The sequence below is a fragment of the Mastigoproctus giganteus genome, chromosome 14 (genome assembly GCF_048544385.1).
Source record: "Mastigoproctus giganteus isolate SK-2022 chromosome 14, ASM4854438v1, whole genome shotgun sequence".
Lineage (NCBI taxonomy): Eukaryota > Metazoa > Arthropoda > Arachnida > Uropygi > Thelyphonidae > Mastigoproctus > Mastigoproctus giganteus.
In genome coordinates this window covers 50,773,349-50,791,252 of record NC_143588.1, presented here as the reverse complement: position 1 = coordinate 50,791,252, position 17,904 = coordinate 50,773,349, and the positions used below count along the sequence as shown (strand labels likewise).

Sequence of the window (17,904 nt, the reverse complement as noted above, 5' to 3'; positions counted from 1 at the left end):
AACTTTTGTTGTCAATTCGAGAGGTTGATGGATACCCACTTCTTGGATCATTGGGAACATCCTCACATCCATCTCTGAACCGCATATACCATTAAAACATACTAATATAACATGTGTCATCACTATAAACAGTTTTTAACATTTCATATGTTTCTGGTACAGGTTTTCCCAGTTTAAAAGGAATTTAATATTTGTTCATTGCCCCATTGAAAAATAGTGACACAGAACATTAATGCTACTAACAAACCTGGGTTGTTACTTGCAACCTGTCAGCCTACTGGACAATCTTCAGGGACTACCGTTATTAGTGGAGCCCTCTCCCAGGGTTCAATGCTGGGCCCATTGTTGTTTTCTATATTTATTAACCATACGGATAAGGTACATCAGGTTTAATGTCTAAATTTGCAGATGATACAAAGGTTTGCAGGGTGGTTAATGACAGTGATCAGAGTAAACTGCTGCAACAAGATCTAAACAAATTAGTTTACCATTGATAACTGCAGGGGTCTGCATCTGGGTAACTAATATACCAACTGTGTGGTACTTCACTCAGGGCAATGGAAAATGAACAAGACCTGGGGGATAATTGTGCAGATATGAAGTTTTCTCAGCAATGCAGATAGGCTGCCAAGACAGATATGGAGTTTTGTCTGTGATATACGGAAACTTTTCTAGCAGGGACAAGGAAGTGATTATTCCATTGTATTAGGCAATGGATAGGCTGCATCTTGAGTACTGCATGTAGGTTTGGTTGTTGTTGTTATTTGGTTTTTAGGAGCATTAGCAACTAAGGCCATATTGCTCCGGGATATGCGGTGGTCATTCCCTGACCTTTCCGCATCCTCCGTATTTGGTGGTGACGGGCTCGAACCCCGGTCTAATCAAGAAGCGTGTGCTACGCACTGCTGCTCCTTCCCACCTGGCTACGGAGGCGCCTTGTAGGTTTGGAGGCCTCATTTTAGGAAGGATGCAGATCTGGTGGAATGGGTGTAGAGAAGGGCAATGAGATTGGTGAAGGGAATGAAAGGGTGGTCTTACCAAAACAGGCTTCAGTTCTGTAAATTATTATTATTATTAGCCATGTGGTGCAAGGAAGCTTGAGGCTTATGCTGTACCAGCTAAAAAAAAAAAAAAAAAAAAAATCTGAGAGAGAGAGAGAGAGAGAGAAGTAGAAAGGAATCACCAAGAAAGAGAAGAATGATGATATCCAGCTCAGGACCCTGGATTTTACAAGCCCATACTCACCAGATGTGAGCCCCTAGGGTTGAGACTAGACATCCAGGAGGTGATCTGATCAAGGTTTTTGAGACTTTGAATAGATTGAGTAAGCTCAATGCTGATGGAATTGTGAAGAAATGAAGGCTGTGTATGGGCAGAATTGTCCATCATGTGACACTGTTAAAAAGTGGAAACAGGAATTCAGTGCTGTCATACAAGTGTCTTTGATGAGCATAGTAGGTGTTGTTGCTGTTGTTTGGTTTTTAGGAGCATTAGCAACTAAGGCCATATTGCTCTGGGGATATGCGGTGGTCATTACCTGACCTTTCCGCATCCTCCGTATCTGGTGGTCACTGGCTCGAACCCCAGTCTAATCAAGAAGCGTATACTACGCACTGCCGCTCTGGCCCATCTGGCTACGCAGGCACCTGAGCAGAGAAGGAAGGCCATCAACCACAGACAGTGAGATGGTTGCAAAGGCTGAGCGACAGACATGTGACAATTCGTTTCACTGCAAATGCAGTGGGAATTAGTTATGAGTCTGCCCATAGCATTTTACAGGTCTAACGGCACCTGGGATTTCGCTCATCTCCACGCCATTTTACACAACAATTTACACTTGTCTAAGGTCTCCACATGATGGATTCCAAGTGCAGAAGCAATGTTGAATGCAATGGTAAATAATAAAAATTGTAATGGTAAAATTTTCATAGTAAAATAACTGCTTAAATGCTATTAAAAATAAATTTCATTTATTTTTAATAGCATTAAACCAACAGAAACTTAACTAGAGTTAAGTTTCTGTTGTTCTGGCTTCAGCCATCCTGAGTATAAGCAGACATTTATTTATTTATTGTAAAACAATTAGGAATTCAAAATGATAAAAATGTAGTGATGTAAATACAAAAGGAAAGCAAGCCATGGTTGCTGAAAAATTCGCAAGACCAGAATACCATACTTGACTACATCTTTGAATGCAACCAATTCAATTATTAATCAATAGTATTCCTAAAAATCAAACTTTTTTCATGGATATGACAGCAATGAACTCACTTTTCACTCTATTTCACTGATTTTCCATAATTTTTTTATAAGAGAGAGAGAATGAGGTAAAAAATGACTTATATCTGAGTGAGCAGAGTGATTTCTAAGTGCAAAAGGATTAAAAACAATAGGGGGGAAAATTAACCCCACGTATACCAACCCAACAGTTTACTTTCATTAATGATATATGCTATGTCATATCATTCATGAAATTAAAAGTAGTAAAAATAAGAGGTTTAGGAGAATTTATATAACCTATTTTTTTTTTATACTAATAGCCATATAGTGCAAGGAAGCCACAGCCTTTTGCTGCACAAGTTGGGAAAAAAAATAAAACAAAAACCCCCCCGAGTAGATAAGAAAATACAAATTATTTGCTTCAACTCCTCACATAGTTAATTATCTAGATGACCTTTGAATTTAACTTATTTTTAATAATAGTGATTATTATTTAGTAATTAACAATCATTATTATTCACTGATATTTTTCAAAAAATAAAAAATAACTTAAAATCAATACCTCAAGGTGCTCATCTGGAACTACAACCTCTCCACATGTTGTTAAATTCTCGCAACGCTCTTTACAATACTGGCTTGGATCATGTTCGGGAAAAAATGCTTGGTTGTTTGGACATTTTCTATAAAAATATCAGTATTGCCTAAAGTCAAATATTTAAATTAAAAGATATGTAAAACTGAATAAGACCAAAACTTTTTTTTTTCCCTAATATAATCCCTGATATAATCTTAACAAAACAAAGTGAAAAAATGTATAGTTCTGTGTACATAGAATAGAACATATTTATTTTGCTTCCTGAGGAAAGATATGGATATTATGCTCTGATTCTCATACTAATATTAAAAATAAAGTTTAATATTAAAATTTTAAAAATAATGTTTATATGTTACAAATAATAATAACCAAATCATAACTATACGCAGTAAGACACTTTAAACAATCACAAATATTCGTAGTCCATTTAACCACGTTAACAATCAGTTAAAAAAAGCAACACCATAAAAAGTCCTTAATTCCATCACATATCGTAACTATAGTGATATAACAAGTTCTATAATTTTTAGGGTGACAGTGTGCTTTTTTCTTTTTCAGCACAATATAAGATCTTATTTCTGCCTTTGGTTATACTAATACTCTATGATGCCACTATAGTTTGGTACTAGACTTCTCAAGGCTAAATTCAAAAACTAAAAATTTCAGGAGTTCCAGTTGGTGCAGTGCTAATTCCCATAAAAGTGAACCATCACTGTTACAGCATCTTCACCAACCACACTAAAAAGGGAGGATTCTATTCCATTAATAATTAGTATTAGCATTAGTAGAGGCATGCAATGCAGGAAAGCAAGCTTATGCAGCATCAACTACAAAAAAAAAAAAAAAAACGCTCCCATTTCACCCCTCCATTTGTTCCAAATATCTGTCCAACTCAGCCTTAAATTTATTTAGACTATCAACTTCCATAACAAAAGATAGAAGTCTGTTCCATCAATCAACTACCCGCTGGCTAAAGGCAAACTTCTGCACATCTATCCTACAATTGTCTTTCCTCAATTTAAATTTATGCCCTTTCAGGTGATTATTCTGAGCAAGAGGAAGAATCCCATCAGCTTTGAGCATGCTCAAACCATTCAAGGCTTTATACCCTCAATCAGATCACCTCACAGGTGTCTAGTCTCCAGACACCATAATCTGCAAAACTTAAGCCTTTCTTCATTAATGGGGGATTTTAATTTCCCAGATATTGACTGGAATTTGTGGTTTGGTCACTCACACACTAGCAAGGCTTTTGTGGATTTATTGGATGATTGTTTTCTAAATCAGCATGTTCGGGAGGCAACTAGAGGGAGCAATACTCTTGATTTGATTATCACTAGTGATTCTTCATGCATTAAGAATCTGCAGATACAGGAACCACTAGGGTGCAGTGATCACAGTGTGCTGAAGTGGGATTTACTCAAGTAGGTAACTACCATCAGGGGTAAAGGGAAGGGTTATTGCTTTCGTAAAGGCGACTACGATGGTCTGAGACAGTATTTAAATTCTATACAGTGGGACCAACTGATGATGTTACCAACAGCAAACTCAAAATGGGAAGCTACTAGGCTTTACATACCAAACAAGAAATATTGTTCAAAGTTCAGGCCTAAATGGATATCAGATGAACTAATGAGACATATGGCAGAGAAGAAAAGTGCATGGGATACATATAAATTAACATGTGACACAGAAGCCTATGATAGATATAAGTTGATCTTTAACCAAGTTACAAAGGAGGTTAGGCAGGTGAAGGCAGATTACAAGGAATCTTTGGCAAGGGATGCAAATAAAAACAGCAAGGAGTTCTTTACTTATGTAAACACTAGAAGGAAGAGGTTGAATCAAATTGGTCCACTTGATATCAATGGTTCAACTGTTCATGAACCTGCTCAGGTAGCTAACAAACTAAATCAATATTTTGTATCTACATTCACACATGAGGAGTTATTCAGGAAGGGGAATGCCATAGATGAAATAAACACTGGCAGTGAGCTAGATGATCTTGTAATAATTGAGAGTAAAGTGGAGGAAAAATTGTTGAAGATAAATACAAGAAAGGCACCTGGGGTGGATGGGATCTATTCAGTTATATTAAAGGAGGCAGCAAAGGAAGTAAGCAATCCGTTAGCCATAATTATGAGAGCTTCCTTGGACTCAGGGGAGGTACCCACAGACTGGAGATGTGCAAATGTAACCCCAATTCACAAAGGAGGATCAAAGGCTGACGCAAGTAATTATAGACCTGTGAGTTTAACTTCTGTTCTAGGAAAATTAATGGAAGCACTGGTTAAAGAAGCACTGCAGGATCATCTTGACAAGAATTCAGTTATAGCTCAGACACAGCATGGTTTTGTTAAGGGAAGGTCTTGCCTGACCAATTTGATTGGATACTATGATGTAGTCACAAAAGAATTGGATGCAGGGAATAACTTTGATATTATATATTTGGATCTTAGAAAGGCTTTTGATACTGTTGCACATGGAAGACTGCTGCACAAATTGGAGCAGTGTGGCATTGGTGGCAAATTGTTGCTATGGATAAAGCGATGGTTGAGTTGCAGAAGACAGAGAGTGGTAATTAATGGACACTGCTCATCGTGGACTAATGTTATTAGTGGAGTCCCTCAGGATTCAGTGTTGGGTCCATTGTTGTTTTCTGTATTTATAAATAATATTGATGATGGTATATCAAGCTTAATGTCCAAGTTTGCAGATGATACAAAGGTTGACAGGGTTGAAAAGCTTTTTTTTTTTGATTTGGTAGTTGTTGGCACATCGGCTTCTGTGGCCATATTGCACCTCCCAAGGTTTTTGCAGTACTTGGATCCAAGCCCGAGGCGGGAATTGAACCCGCGACCTTTGGGTTGCCGGGCAGGTACTTTACCCACTCGGCTAGCCCAGTCAGCTGGGGTTGAAAAGCTAGTAAGATGTTAAGGGAAACAAGACTCCAGAGATAAGTACATTTAATTTTAAATTTTGTTATTCCTCCTGTATGTGCAATAGCAGTATATTAGGCCTGACGTAGCCGAGTGGTCAGGAGTGAGAGTGCATAGCACGTGTTCCTTGAGTGGACAGGGGTTCAAGCCCATGACTACTAAATATGATAAATATTTGTATTGATGATTTATTGTAACCTCTACTGACTTGGTTGTCGTGCCGGAGTATAAACAGAAAATTAAATTTAATTTAATTAGTATGCAGCAATTCTAAAAAAACAAAAGCTAAAAACGGCATTCTTTTAGTTAAATCTCATATTGTGAATACCTTCACAATGAGTTGCCCTGATATTGCACTACTTCAAATAAGTAACTCTTTACCAATGGAGAAGACTATTGTTACTTATTCTCCACAGATACCACCACCACCACCCAGACAGCACCATTTCTGGGATATTTTGTATATGTATGGGATAATAACTGTGCTATCCATTTGTCCCTATTAGACTTAGAAAAACAAAAAGTAGAGGGAAAAATAATAGTAGGAGTGGAAGAGGAAAAGAAACGGTATAGAAAAATGAAAGGGACAGTAACTCCTTCAACTCACACCACTCAAAAAACTCCTAGAATAGGTAATGCTTCTCCAGTAGAGAAGACTGTTGTTACCTATTCTTGGAAACTCTGAGTAGCATCAAGCTCCCCCTGGTGACTGTTTCAGCACTATTTGGCCCTTCTTCGGTGGGTGGTACCTGGTGATGCAATGATGTCAAAACAGTTATGATGTATAACTCCACAATATGAGAGATGCCTGATGGTGTATAAAGTGAATAAGACTCAGACTGCAAAAGAATTAGATAACTTGCAAGTTTGTGCAAAAGCAACATATTAGTATGCAGCAATTCTAAAAAAAGTAAAAACAGCATTGTTTTAGTTATATCTCATACTGTGAATATCTTCACAAGTTGCTATGATACTGCACTGCTTCAAATAAGTAACGCTTCACCAATGGAGAAGACTATTGTTACTTATTCTCAGTGGATACCACCACCCAGACGGCACTTCAGGGATATCTGGCCCTTCTTCAGTGGGTGGGTGGGTATTCTACTGATGCAATGATGACAAAACAGTTATGAAGTATAACTCCGGAATATGAGAGATGTCTGATGGTGCATAAAGGGAATTAGCTAAAGTGCTTTAAAGGGCTTAAAACCTTCGCAGCCTGAGGCTTAAGCCTTAAAGCACTTTAGCCTTCTGTATACATAAGCAATATTCAACAAGTCACTTCGATTAGCTGTTTGTTTGTTTCGGGATTTATTAGGCACATCGGCAACTATGGCCATAGTGCACCAACTTCGATTAGCACCTGCTGTCACATATCAAAGATAAGGTGACCATTGACTTTCAATCTACAAGATCACCTAAGGGCTCTTCTCATCTGCCTGGACTATTGTCCTTCTCCCTGCCCTGCTATAAAGTGCTTTTCTCTCTGCCACCTCTAACCCTATCTGATTTCCAAGCTGTGGGGGAAACACAGCAAAAGCGATAACTGACTTATTTGGCACAGAAGAAAGCTAAAAACCTGTCTTTATTGAACTAAATATAACTTTGCACGGAGTGCAAAGTTATATTTAGCTATATTTAGTTCAAGTGATCCTTTGGAGTCACTGTCAAAACTTTCTAGTATGGCTAACTCACTTCCTAGATTGATAATCACTGCTCCTATAATCCCAGGGGCTCACATCTGGTGAGTATGGGCTTGGCACACCCAGGGTCCTGAGCTGGATATCATTATTCTTCTCTTTCTTGACGATTCCCTTCTACTTTTGACACTCTCTCTCTCTCTCTCTCAAGGTAACTCGGGATTTTTTTTTTTTTTTTTGGCTTGTGCAGCATAAGGCTTCCTTGCACCATGTAGCTAATAATAATAATAATAATATTACTGAGACATTGCTGTTGACAATGACATCAAAATATACTTTGTAACTGCTGTCTGCTGACTGATTTCATTCTAATACTTAATATTATTTTTCTTAGCATTATAACATAAGGTCACTTGTTTTGTAACTAACTTTAAGTATTGTAATTGTTGGAAAACCATCCTTGTCCTTGGAGGAATTTCCTCTAACTGATTTGACTCCTGTAGATGTTACTGAAGCCACAAATTGACCCTAATTTTGACACCTCTGTAACATAATGCTGACAATGTCTTGGCTATGCTTGCTGCAGACCCTTCTCAAATTAAAGAAAATCCTTTGGAGTCAACTGTTTCTTCATTGTATCTCCCTTTTTGGACATAAAACAGAAGGCATATCATATCTACAAAGAAATTAATGGATACTTAGTAATGAGCAGAAAAGAGTTACTAAAGCTGCTGTAAAGTTTGTTATGGAGAGTTGGTGTGAACTTCACTTCAAACGAGTAAAAATAGTGGCCATGTCAAACCTCTCAAAAGGCATCAATGCCAAATTAGATAATGCAAGATAAACAAAACTGCAGAAATGTGCATTGGGGTAAAAAGTTTGTATGTGGAAAGTATACAGGAACTTCTGAAAAAACTGTCATTTGTACAAATCAATTTTTTTACTGGAAAAAAAAGTTGTGTTTAAATTTATTTTTAATAAAAGTAATATCAGAAATCTTACTTTTATGTGTATAATCATAAGCACAACACTATTTAATGTTGCCAGTTACTTTACATCAATGCTTATAACAAAATGTGGAAAACAACTTAAAAGTCTATTTTATGCACAGTGGCCAAAATGACTGGCAATGGCAGTTCTAGTGTTAAGGCTTCTGAGGACAGTTTGTTAAAATCAAGTGTTGATGTTAAACAAGTTGTTAAGGTTTTGAAGCAATCTTTGAAGGATGTTCATATAAAGTCTCTCAAGTTGATTAAAAACAAGGGTGTTTTTGTGGAACTGCTTCCCAAAATGACTTGGATAAAATTATAGCAAGTGCTATACTATTTGACAAAGAAATTAACACTAAAACCCTTAAACAACTTAATTATCTGTAACTGTAGATTTGCATTTTATGAATTTTAAAGACCTTTTTTTTCTTTTCTTTTTTTTTGAACAGTTTAAAGAACGAATCATCTACAGATTTTCAACTTCTCAAATGAGTCAATCACTTAATTGGGTCCAAGGGGTCTCCTAGCTTCTCTTTACAGATTTTTAATTAAACCAATAGTGTCTCTATATTGGCTGGATCACAATGGTGTACACAGTGTACATAGCCTAAACAAGAATAACAGCGTGCAGCTACAGTTACATGCTGTTATTCTTGTTTAGGCTATTGCCACATGACCCAGTCATGTTCTGATGATTCCCTTTCTTGTGGCCACTGTGCATGTTCAGGTCATACTTTTTCTGAGTGCCTAATATGGATCAACCACCTGCTTGCTGTAATTGCAAGAGAAAGTTGTTGTTATTTGGTTTTCAGGAGCATTAGCAACTAAGGCCATATTGCTCCAGGAATATGCGGTGGTCATTCCCTTTGACCTTTCCGCATCCTTCGTATTTGGTGGTGACAGGCTCGAACCCCGGTCTAATCAAGAAGCATGTGCTACGCACTGCTGCTCCTTCCCACCTGGCTACGGAGGCGCCTATCAAGAGAAAGAAAAAGAATTATAAACATTCTGTCAGGGATGTTAGTTGCCTTCAATACCTTTGAGCTTTAGAGAACATGCTATCCAGAACACAATATGAATCATAGGTTACTCTATCCCCTCAAACCAGCTATAAATTGTAACTCTTCTAGTGACCTTTCAAATCTTCTGGTGATTCAAATGAATGCTCACCAACCTCGTATTGTTGATGACAAGCTATGACAATATTCTCCTGAATCAACACAATATCTGTTGATACTGTTTTGATTCAAGAATCCTATACTCTGCATAGCAAAGTCTCTGGTTATCAAGTCACTGATTAACCAGGATAACTGCAGATGACCATCCTGCACCTCTTTCTGCTATTATCATTTTCAATCACCACATGGAAGTTACAATCATTACTGGACTCTGTAATCAGCTCACTATATGTGCCCTCATTACTGGTCCTTTTGGATCTGTTTACTTTTTTTTTTTTTTTTTTTCTGTCTACTGTTTGCCGTCTTCTGATCTGGAAACTAATCTCACATTTCTTGATTAGGCTTTAAGAACGCTCACTGCTTCAAAAGTTTTTACTGGCGGTAACTTTAATGCCAAGTCCCCATCCTGGTTAGACTGTTTTCTGATTCTTGTGGTCAACTCTTACATGATTTCATGGCACCTCTGTAGCCAGGTGGGCAGGAGCAGCAGTGCGTAGCACACGCTTCTTGATTAGACCAGGGTTCAAGCCCGTGCCCACCAAATATGGAGGATGCAGAAAGGTCAGGGAATGACCACAGCGTATCCCCAGAGCAATATGGCCTTAGTTGCTAATGCTCCTAAAAACCAAATAACAAAACAAACAAACATGATTTCATTCTCTAGCATCAGTTAAGCATCCTTAATCTTCCTAACACATCATTCACATTCCGAGGTTCATCTAACAATGTTTCTCTCCTCTGTAATTCTCTTTATCCATTGATCACTTCCTGGAATGTTACTGATGACAATACCACTTCTGATCACTGTATTATTGCTTTACTTTTCAGTAATCCAAATGTTTCTGTATCACCACCTTTGAAATCCCTTTCTCATTATTCTTTGAACAATCTGGACTGGAACAAATTTCAAGATTTCTTTCAACTAATTTAGTTACCATCATTCAATCTTTTGATAAATTTTATGCTACTGAATTGGCTTCTGCAGTTCAGATTGCTCTAATTAAAACTGCTAACTCCACTTCTAAATTAAAAATAGGTTGCTCCAAAATCAACTACTGGTGGACTCAGAACTTTCAGTTGCCAGGCATGCTGTTCATTGTGAATGAAAAAAACCATCAACGACCTTGAGAGCTACTTGGTCTCCTCACAATATTCAATGATTGAAGGACATCTATCATGATCTAAAAAAGGATTATGTAAAAGCTATTACTAGAAGTAAAATATCATCATGACAAAAATTTGTTTCAAATTTGAGTAACAAGGATCCAAGCAAGTAATTTATAAAACTTTGAGGAACAGGTTGATCTTCCATTATTTATAACACTGTAATCTCTAATGATATGGAATCTACTGTGGCATGATATAGTAAATTTACATTATTCTCAACTCTCTTTTCCCCTTCTGATGATCAATCCATGGATGACCCAGAATACCTTGCAATCAGACAGCTTAATCTTCAATATTCTCCTTCAGATCCATTCTCAACTGATGAGGTTAAAGCTGAAGTTCAAAAATCAAACCTAATAAATGACAATGTTCCAATGCTGTTTTCAAGAGATTTTATAGAAGGAGAATTTATAGTTTGACTTTTCTCTTTAAATCCATCCATTTTAGTTAATCAACATAACAACTGCTTCAGTCAGGGATCCTTCCCAGTATTTTGGAAATGCACTCCTTTACTAAAGGTATTACAAAAACCTGGCAAACCTCCTTCTTCATCTTGTGCTTGTAGACCAATCATCCCCTTTTCTGCCCTGGGAAAGGTGTTTGAAAGATTGCTATTCTTTAGGCTTTCCATACTTCTGAAAAAAGGTTACCTTGTTGTTAATCAATACGATTTCTCCCTCCCCTGGTCATGGCACTAATGAGTGTCTTCTTGAATTTATGAGACTCATCCATCTCACCACTCATACTTATACTCCTGTTGATTTTGTGGACATCTTTGATTCCCTTTTGTGGGAAAGCATTTTTGAAAATCTCTGTCTCCTTCTTGAATATCCTAACAAGATTTATCTAACCATTAGGGATTATTTTTCCAAGAGATTTATCACTGCAGCCTCCAATTATCTCTCTAGAACTAGGCCTGTTTTTCATGGCTGTTCTCAGGACTCCATTTTAGGGACTTTCTTCTGGAACATAATCCTCAATCGATGGCTTCTTAACGAGTATGAATGTTATTCCTTGGTAGCCTTTGATGACAATCTAGCCTAATATTTTTAAGGTAATTCAAGAGCTCAGCTGGAAGTTAAGGCCAACAATGTTTTAAAGGATCGTTTTAATTTAACTGGGCTTCTCTTAATAAATTAAAAATCTCTCTATCCAAAACTTGCATGATCGTTTTTAAGGGTGACTTTTCTGCATATAGGCTGCCACTCAATAAAATTAATAACCAATCTATTCCTTTTGTGATAACAACTAAATATCTGGGTTTTAAAATTGACAATTGACTAATGTTTCTACTCCATATTACTCATCATGAGGATAAAATCAATACTTTTATAGATATGTTCATTCATATTTCTAGGCAGAAGTGGGGACTTAGTGCAAAAACCCTTCATTTTACATACAGTGTACAAAGCTGTTGTTACTTATGGGTCTGGAGACTGGTTTCATCGTTCCAGACTCCTGTGTTCAATCAAAGATTAATTCCATTCAGTGTACAGGAACTCCCAACTTACGTAAGGGATGCATTCCGTGGAACATTACATAAGTTGGATTTTACGTAAGTTGGAATTTGCCCCATGCTTTTACAGCACTCGCAACTGTGCTCACTGAATTGATTAAATTAAAAAAGAAATGTTCTATGAACATGTAAATAGAATTATTTACTGTATTTATTCAATTTTTTATCTAATGAACAGGAAAAATTCCGAAAGTGTGCAATTTAAAAAAAATTTCAAAATTATAAAATTACAAAAAAAGAGAGAAGACAGGCATAATGTCAGTAAGTTTTACCTCTCGAGCATTGTTGCCAGAATCGATGTTTTCAGCTAATAAATATGCCACTGCAGAGTTTGAGGGCTGTGGAGATTTAGAAGGGGTTGGCCGCACAACCTTACAAAAGAACATATTAATGGATGACTGGCGGTGACTTTTTTCTTTTTATCATAGATTTCTTTGTAGCAAGCAAGCATATCATTCACCCCTCTGTTAACTTTCAACAATCGTAAGCTGTCAGGATCCATCTTCTCAAACTTTGCCATTGCTGATGCAATTTCATGAAATGGCATTGCCTCTCTGGTGATGAAACGTCTCGGCTCCTCATTTGGTTCATCTTGAATTTCATCAGCATTTTCTTCTTTCACTATCACTGCCTGCAAGTCAATAAGTTCTTTGTTAGATAATTCCTTCTCTCCTTCCTCTATTAACTCCTCCACATCTTTGGCATCAACCTCCAACTGAAGTAGCTCTGCAACCTTTACAATTTTATCTGTAACCTCTTCATATGATTCATCTTTTTCAAATCCTTTGAAGCCTTTTATGTGCCGTGGGCATATTTTCTTCCATGCGCCATTTAAACAACTTTTAGTAATTTCTGCCCAGGCCTTATTAATGTTTAAGATGGCATTGTAAATATTGTAAGATTGCCAAAAGTCTCTTAATGTAAAATTTTTCTCATCGTCTACTGCAGACAATGCCTGAGCAAATGTGCATAAATAGTATGCTTTTAAATTCGAAATAACACCCTGATCCATAGGTTGGATGAGTAAAGTCGTGTTTGGCGGCAGAAATATGACTTTCACTTTCAAATTGAAATCATCTAGATGCATAGGATGTCCAGGAGCATTATCTAATAGAAGCAAAATATTGGATCATCATTGTCTTTACAATAATTTTCAACCTCAGGAATGAAGCAGCATTTAAACCAATCCTCAAAGAGAGATATTGTTATCCATGCTCTCTGGTTCGATCAGAAATGCATGGATAGGATGGCTTTATTGATGCCCTTAAATGCACAAGGATTTCCAGAATGGTTTTAAACACAAGTTTTAATCTATAATCTCCCACTGAATTAGTCCCAAGCATGGCCCTATCTTTTGACGCCTTGAAGCCTGGCATTGTCTTCTTTTCCTCTTTGGCAATGTATGTTCGATCCAGCATTTTTTTCCAATACAGAGCAGTTTCATCAACGTTAAAAATTTGCTGCATTGAGCCTTCATCAATAACTTTTTTCAATACATCACAAAATTTTTCTGCAGCTACAGAATCGGCACTGGCAACTTCACTGCATATGTTAATGTTGTGAAAACCAGTGAGAAGCTTGAACCTATTAAACCAACTGTTGCTTGTTACGAACTTGGATTGGGGTTTGCTGTACTTATCCTTAATATCTTTATAAATACATGTTGCTTTTGCTTGAATAGTCATAAGACTCAGGGGCACTTTCTTCTGAATCTGATTTTCCATCCATATTATTAATAGTTGTTTCATCTTTGATATAGCAACTGAACGCTGTTTTGTGATCACTGTTGATCTTAAGTGCACTGATTCTTTGATATGTTTTTTTATACGCACACTGTCCTTTAAAATAGTATTCACTGTTGAAGCAGCGAGACCTAATCCCCCTGCAATAGATGACAAACTTTGTCCTGCTTCATGCTTCTTAATCATTTTCATCTTCATTTCTAAATCAATCTTGTTTCGTTTCCTGGCACTGACACCACTTGCACTTTTTGTTGGTCGCTTTCCCTTCAATCATTGTAATACGTAAATGGGAATTAGCATTAGTTAGCATTAGCATTAGTAGAGGCATTTGATGCAAGAAAGCAAGCTTATGCAGCATCAGCCAAAAAAAAAAAAACCCACTTCCACTTCACCCCTCTGTTCGTTCAAAATACCTGTCCAGCTGAGCCTTAAACTTATTTAGGCTATCAACCTCCACCACAAGGGATGGAAGTCTGTTCCACCAACCAACCACCCGCTGGCTAAAGGCAAATTTCCGCACGTGTATCCTACATCTGTCTTTCCTCAATTTGAATTTATGCCCTCTCAGGTGATTTTTCTGAGCTAGAGGAAGAATCCCATCAGCATTGAGCATGCTTAAACCATTCAAGGCTTTATACACCTCTATCAGATCACCTCGCTGGTTTCTGAAAATTTATTTTTTATATGATTGAAGATTTCAGTGAACACATTTCACCATAATAACATAAAAATCCACACAATTGCAGTTATCGGTATTATCGCAAATGCAATAAGATTTAGTTTATTACCCGTTTATAATTAGATGCACTAACAGAAAAGCCCAATAAACCAGAAAGTGCATACTGTACTGTTTTTTGGTCATGATCTCCAGAAAAGTCCTTTAGAAAAATATCTAAAAGGCGTTCAAAATTGATTCTTATAACGGGAGCATATGATAATGATGAAAGGGTAGTGCAATTTCCATTATAAATATGACCTTTTAGAAATTTTCAACTTCCAAGGACTTGGAACGAATTTCAAAAAAAAAAATCCAGTGTTATTGAGTTCACATTACAATATTTTCACGATACCTTCATTTATTCCTATGGGATGCAAAATACGTTTGCATCGGTTCGCAAAAACGTACATAAAGTTGAATTTCCATAAGTCGAGTATTACGTAAATCAGGGAGTGCCTGTACTTTTTTTCTTGTCACATGGTCTCCACTCCTGCACTCAAAATTCTTGCTGGTATCCTTCCCTTGATCTTCTCTTAGTATACAGATGGCTGTTTTATGAATCTGATTTTATTTTAAATGACCCTAAAGCATCTATTAAAGAAGAAAAACCTTGCTATTTCCAAATTCTTGTTGGCAAGAATGTTGGTCTCCTTCATCCAAAGACTACTCATAAGTTTTTTTCCATTTGTCTCCATCTTCAGCAAGGCTACTTTGCAGTGGTTCACTCCAAGCTTACTCACTTGTATCCTTTCTGACCACAGCTCAATTAATACCAAGCTATTTTATTTCAACCTTTCCACAACACAGCGAGGTGCCTCCATAGCCAGGTGGGCAGGAGCAGCAGTGCATAGCAGCACACGCTTCTTGATTAGACTGGGGTTCGATCCCGTGACTACTAAATACGGAGGATGGGGAAAGGTCAGGGAATGACCACCGCATATCCCGGGAGCAATATGGCCTTAGTTGCTAATGCTCCTAAAAACTAAATAACAACAACAACAGCATCCACAACACAGTTTTTCTACTGTCTTTCTACTTTTCTAGCTTACAAGCATTGGTTCTGTCTTACTTGGTCAAGAAAATATATTTGGATCTTCTAAAAATAACTTTTATGCACTGCAAGACTTTGCTCTTGAGATCTTCTCATTATGGAAGACACTACTTCTACCAACCAATAACCTACAATCTTCATAAACTGCAAGTGAAAGTACTTATGCAATGTTTCAGACAATATTGTGACTTGCAAAACACACTTCTAAATGATTGTCAACTAATCTTTTGATTTTTGTCTGTTAAATCTATTATTATAATTTACATATTTGATACTTTCTAATCACATGATGTGACTGCTCTGAAATGAACCTTATATCTGAATTTTCTGTATAACTTGTGTAAAACTGATGACTGTAAATCCTACTTTATTTGTTTATTGTACTGTATTGGTTTGGTTACTGTTGCTTAGTCACACTTGCGAGTCACATGGCTTTTCTATTTTATAATACTGTCTAACTTTTCCATCCTTCTTTTTCTTTCCTTTCCCTCTTCTTTATTTTTATTTATCTTATTTTTTTTATTTTATTTATCTTATTTTTTTATTTTATTTTTATTATTTTTTATTTTATTTTTATTCTTTTTTTTTTTTTATAGTAGTTGAGACATAGGTTGTCTTAACTACAGCATGGCTGGCACCCACTAGTATTGCACTACCTCCAGTGGGTGTGGGATATTATCCACTACAGGGCTGGCATACAAGGTTGTTAAGGTGTAGAGGGACAACAGGCAGGATTTCCAGGTGATTGCCTTCCTAGTACCCAAGTGGCCAACAACAAATAAACAACACAATACTTTCACTGCACAAACATAACATTACACACCTTCCTGATTTTTTGCAGAGGCATATAATGCAAGAAAGTAAGCTTATACAGCATCAACAAAAAAAAAAAAAAAAAAACTTTCCATTTCACCCATCCAGTCACTCCAAATGTTTGTCTAGTTCAGCCTTAAATTTATTTAAATTTTCAACTTCCACAACAACGGATGAAAGTCTCTTCCAGCAATCAACTACCCACTGGCTAAAGGCAAATTTCCACACATCTATTCTACAACTGTCTTTCTTCAATTTGAACCTATGCACCCTGAAGTTCGTAATCAAAGCAAGAGGAAGAATCCCATCAGAATTGAGCCTGCTCAACCCATTCAAGGCCTTATACACCTTAATCAGATCAACTCACAGGTGCCTAGTCTCCAGATGCTGCAATTTGAAGAACTTAAGCCTTTCTTATCTAGATTACTCAATTCATTCATTCATGCATGTCTAGATTACTCAATTCATTCAAAGCCTTAAACTTCTAAATAAGTTCTGCTTGCAAGTGTCTTAGTCTCCAGATTCTGCAATTTCCAGGACTGAAGAACTGTCTTCTGATTTTTAATTGAACAGAATAGAAGTAGTTCTTGTCAGCAGATGTCAAGTGAAGGTTTTATGCAGTCTGAGAAGTTAAGTTTATTAACAAGAGTTAAGCCAAGAAATCATTTAGGAGATTTGGGTATAATTTTCTCTCTTCAGTATAATTTAGAGTCAGTATGGAGATTGTTTCCTGTAAGAGTGTATGCTAACTGTTTTTTGTGGAGAAAGTTAAGTCTTTTTTTGGATTCAAATTTTGGACCTAAGGCAAGCCGTGTTGGTTTATTTTTTTTATTCCTTGAACTATCAGTTCTACTGCCCTGAACTTATACTGAAGCAATCTGAACTTATCCTCTCCCCCAACTACTTTTTAGAGTATATACCTCTGTACTGCAGTGTTCTCTTGTGATTAGTATTATGCTGTGACATATGTGACAGCATAGTGGCTTTGGCTCTTGTCACTCATTTGAAGAAGTCTAAGTTCAAATTCTTGCTGCTGAGTAGAGCAATTTCATCAGTCTTTTCACTCAGAGTTCCATTTGCTCATCTTGGATGGAGAGGGAGGGTTCTCCCAAGAGTTTTCCCATCCTGTAAACATATAAACTGGCCCATTACAATTATTGGCCCTTGTTGATATTATGGAACATTGCTCCACTGTTGTCAAACTTATTGTTAATAAACTGGAGTTAATAACAATTACTAATTATAACATACCATCACAAACAGTTTTAATGCAGATTACATGAGAATACTCATGTAAAAGATGTATTACAATTGTTGAAATTGAATTTAAACAGTT

General features: G+C 36.8%; 1 protein-coding gene across 1 annotated transcript in view; it reads right to left on the bottom strand.

Moving 5' to 3' along the window:
- The window catches only part of LOC150075134 (leishmanolysin-like peptidase), an 807,866-nt gene that overhangs the window by 284,156 nt on the left and 505,806 nt on the right, over positions 1–17,904 (bottom strand). Inside the window, 1 exon segment of the mRNA XM_090388304.1 lies at positions 2,783–2,900. Coding sequence (XP_090244430.1) covers positions 2,783–2,900 — 118 coding nt within the window.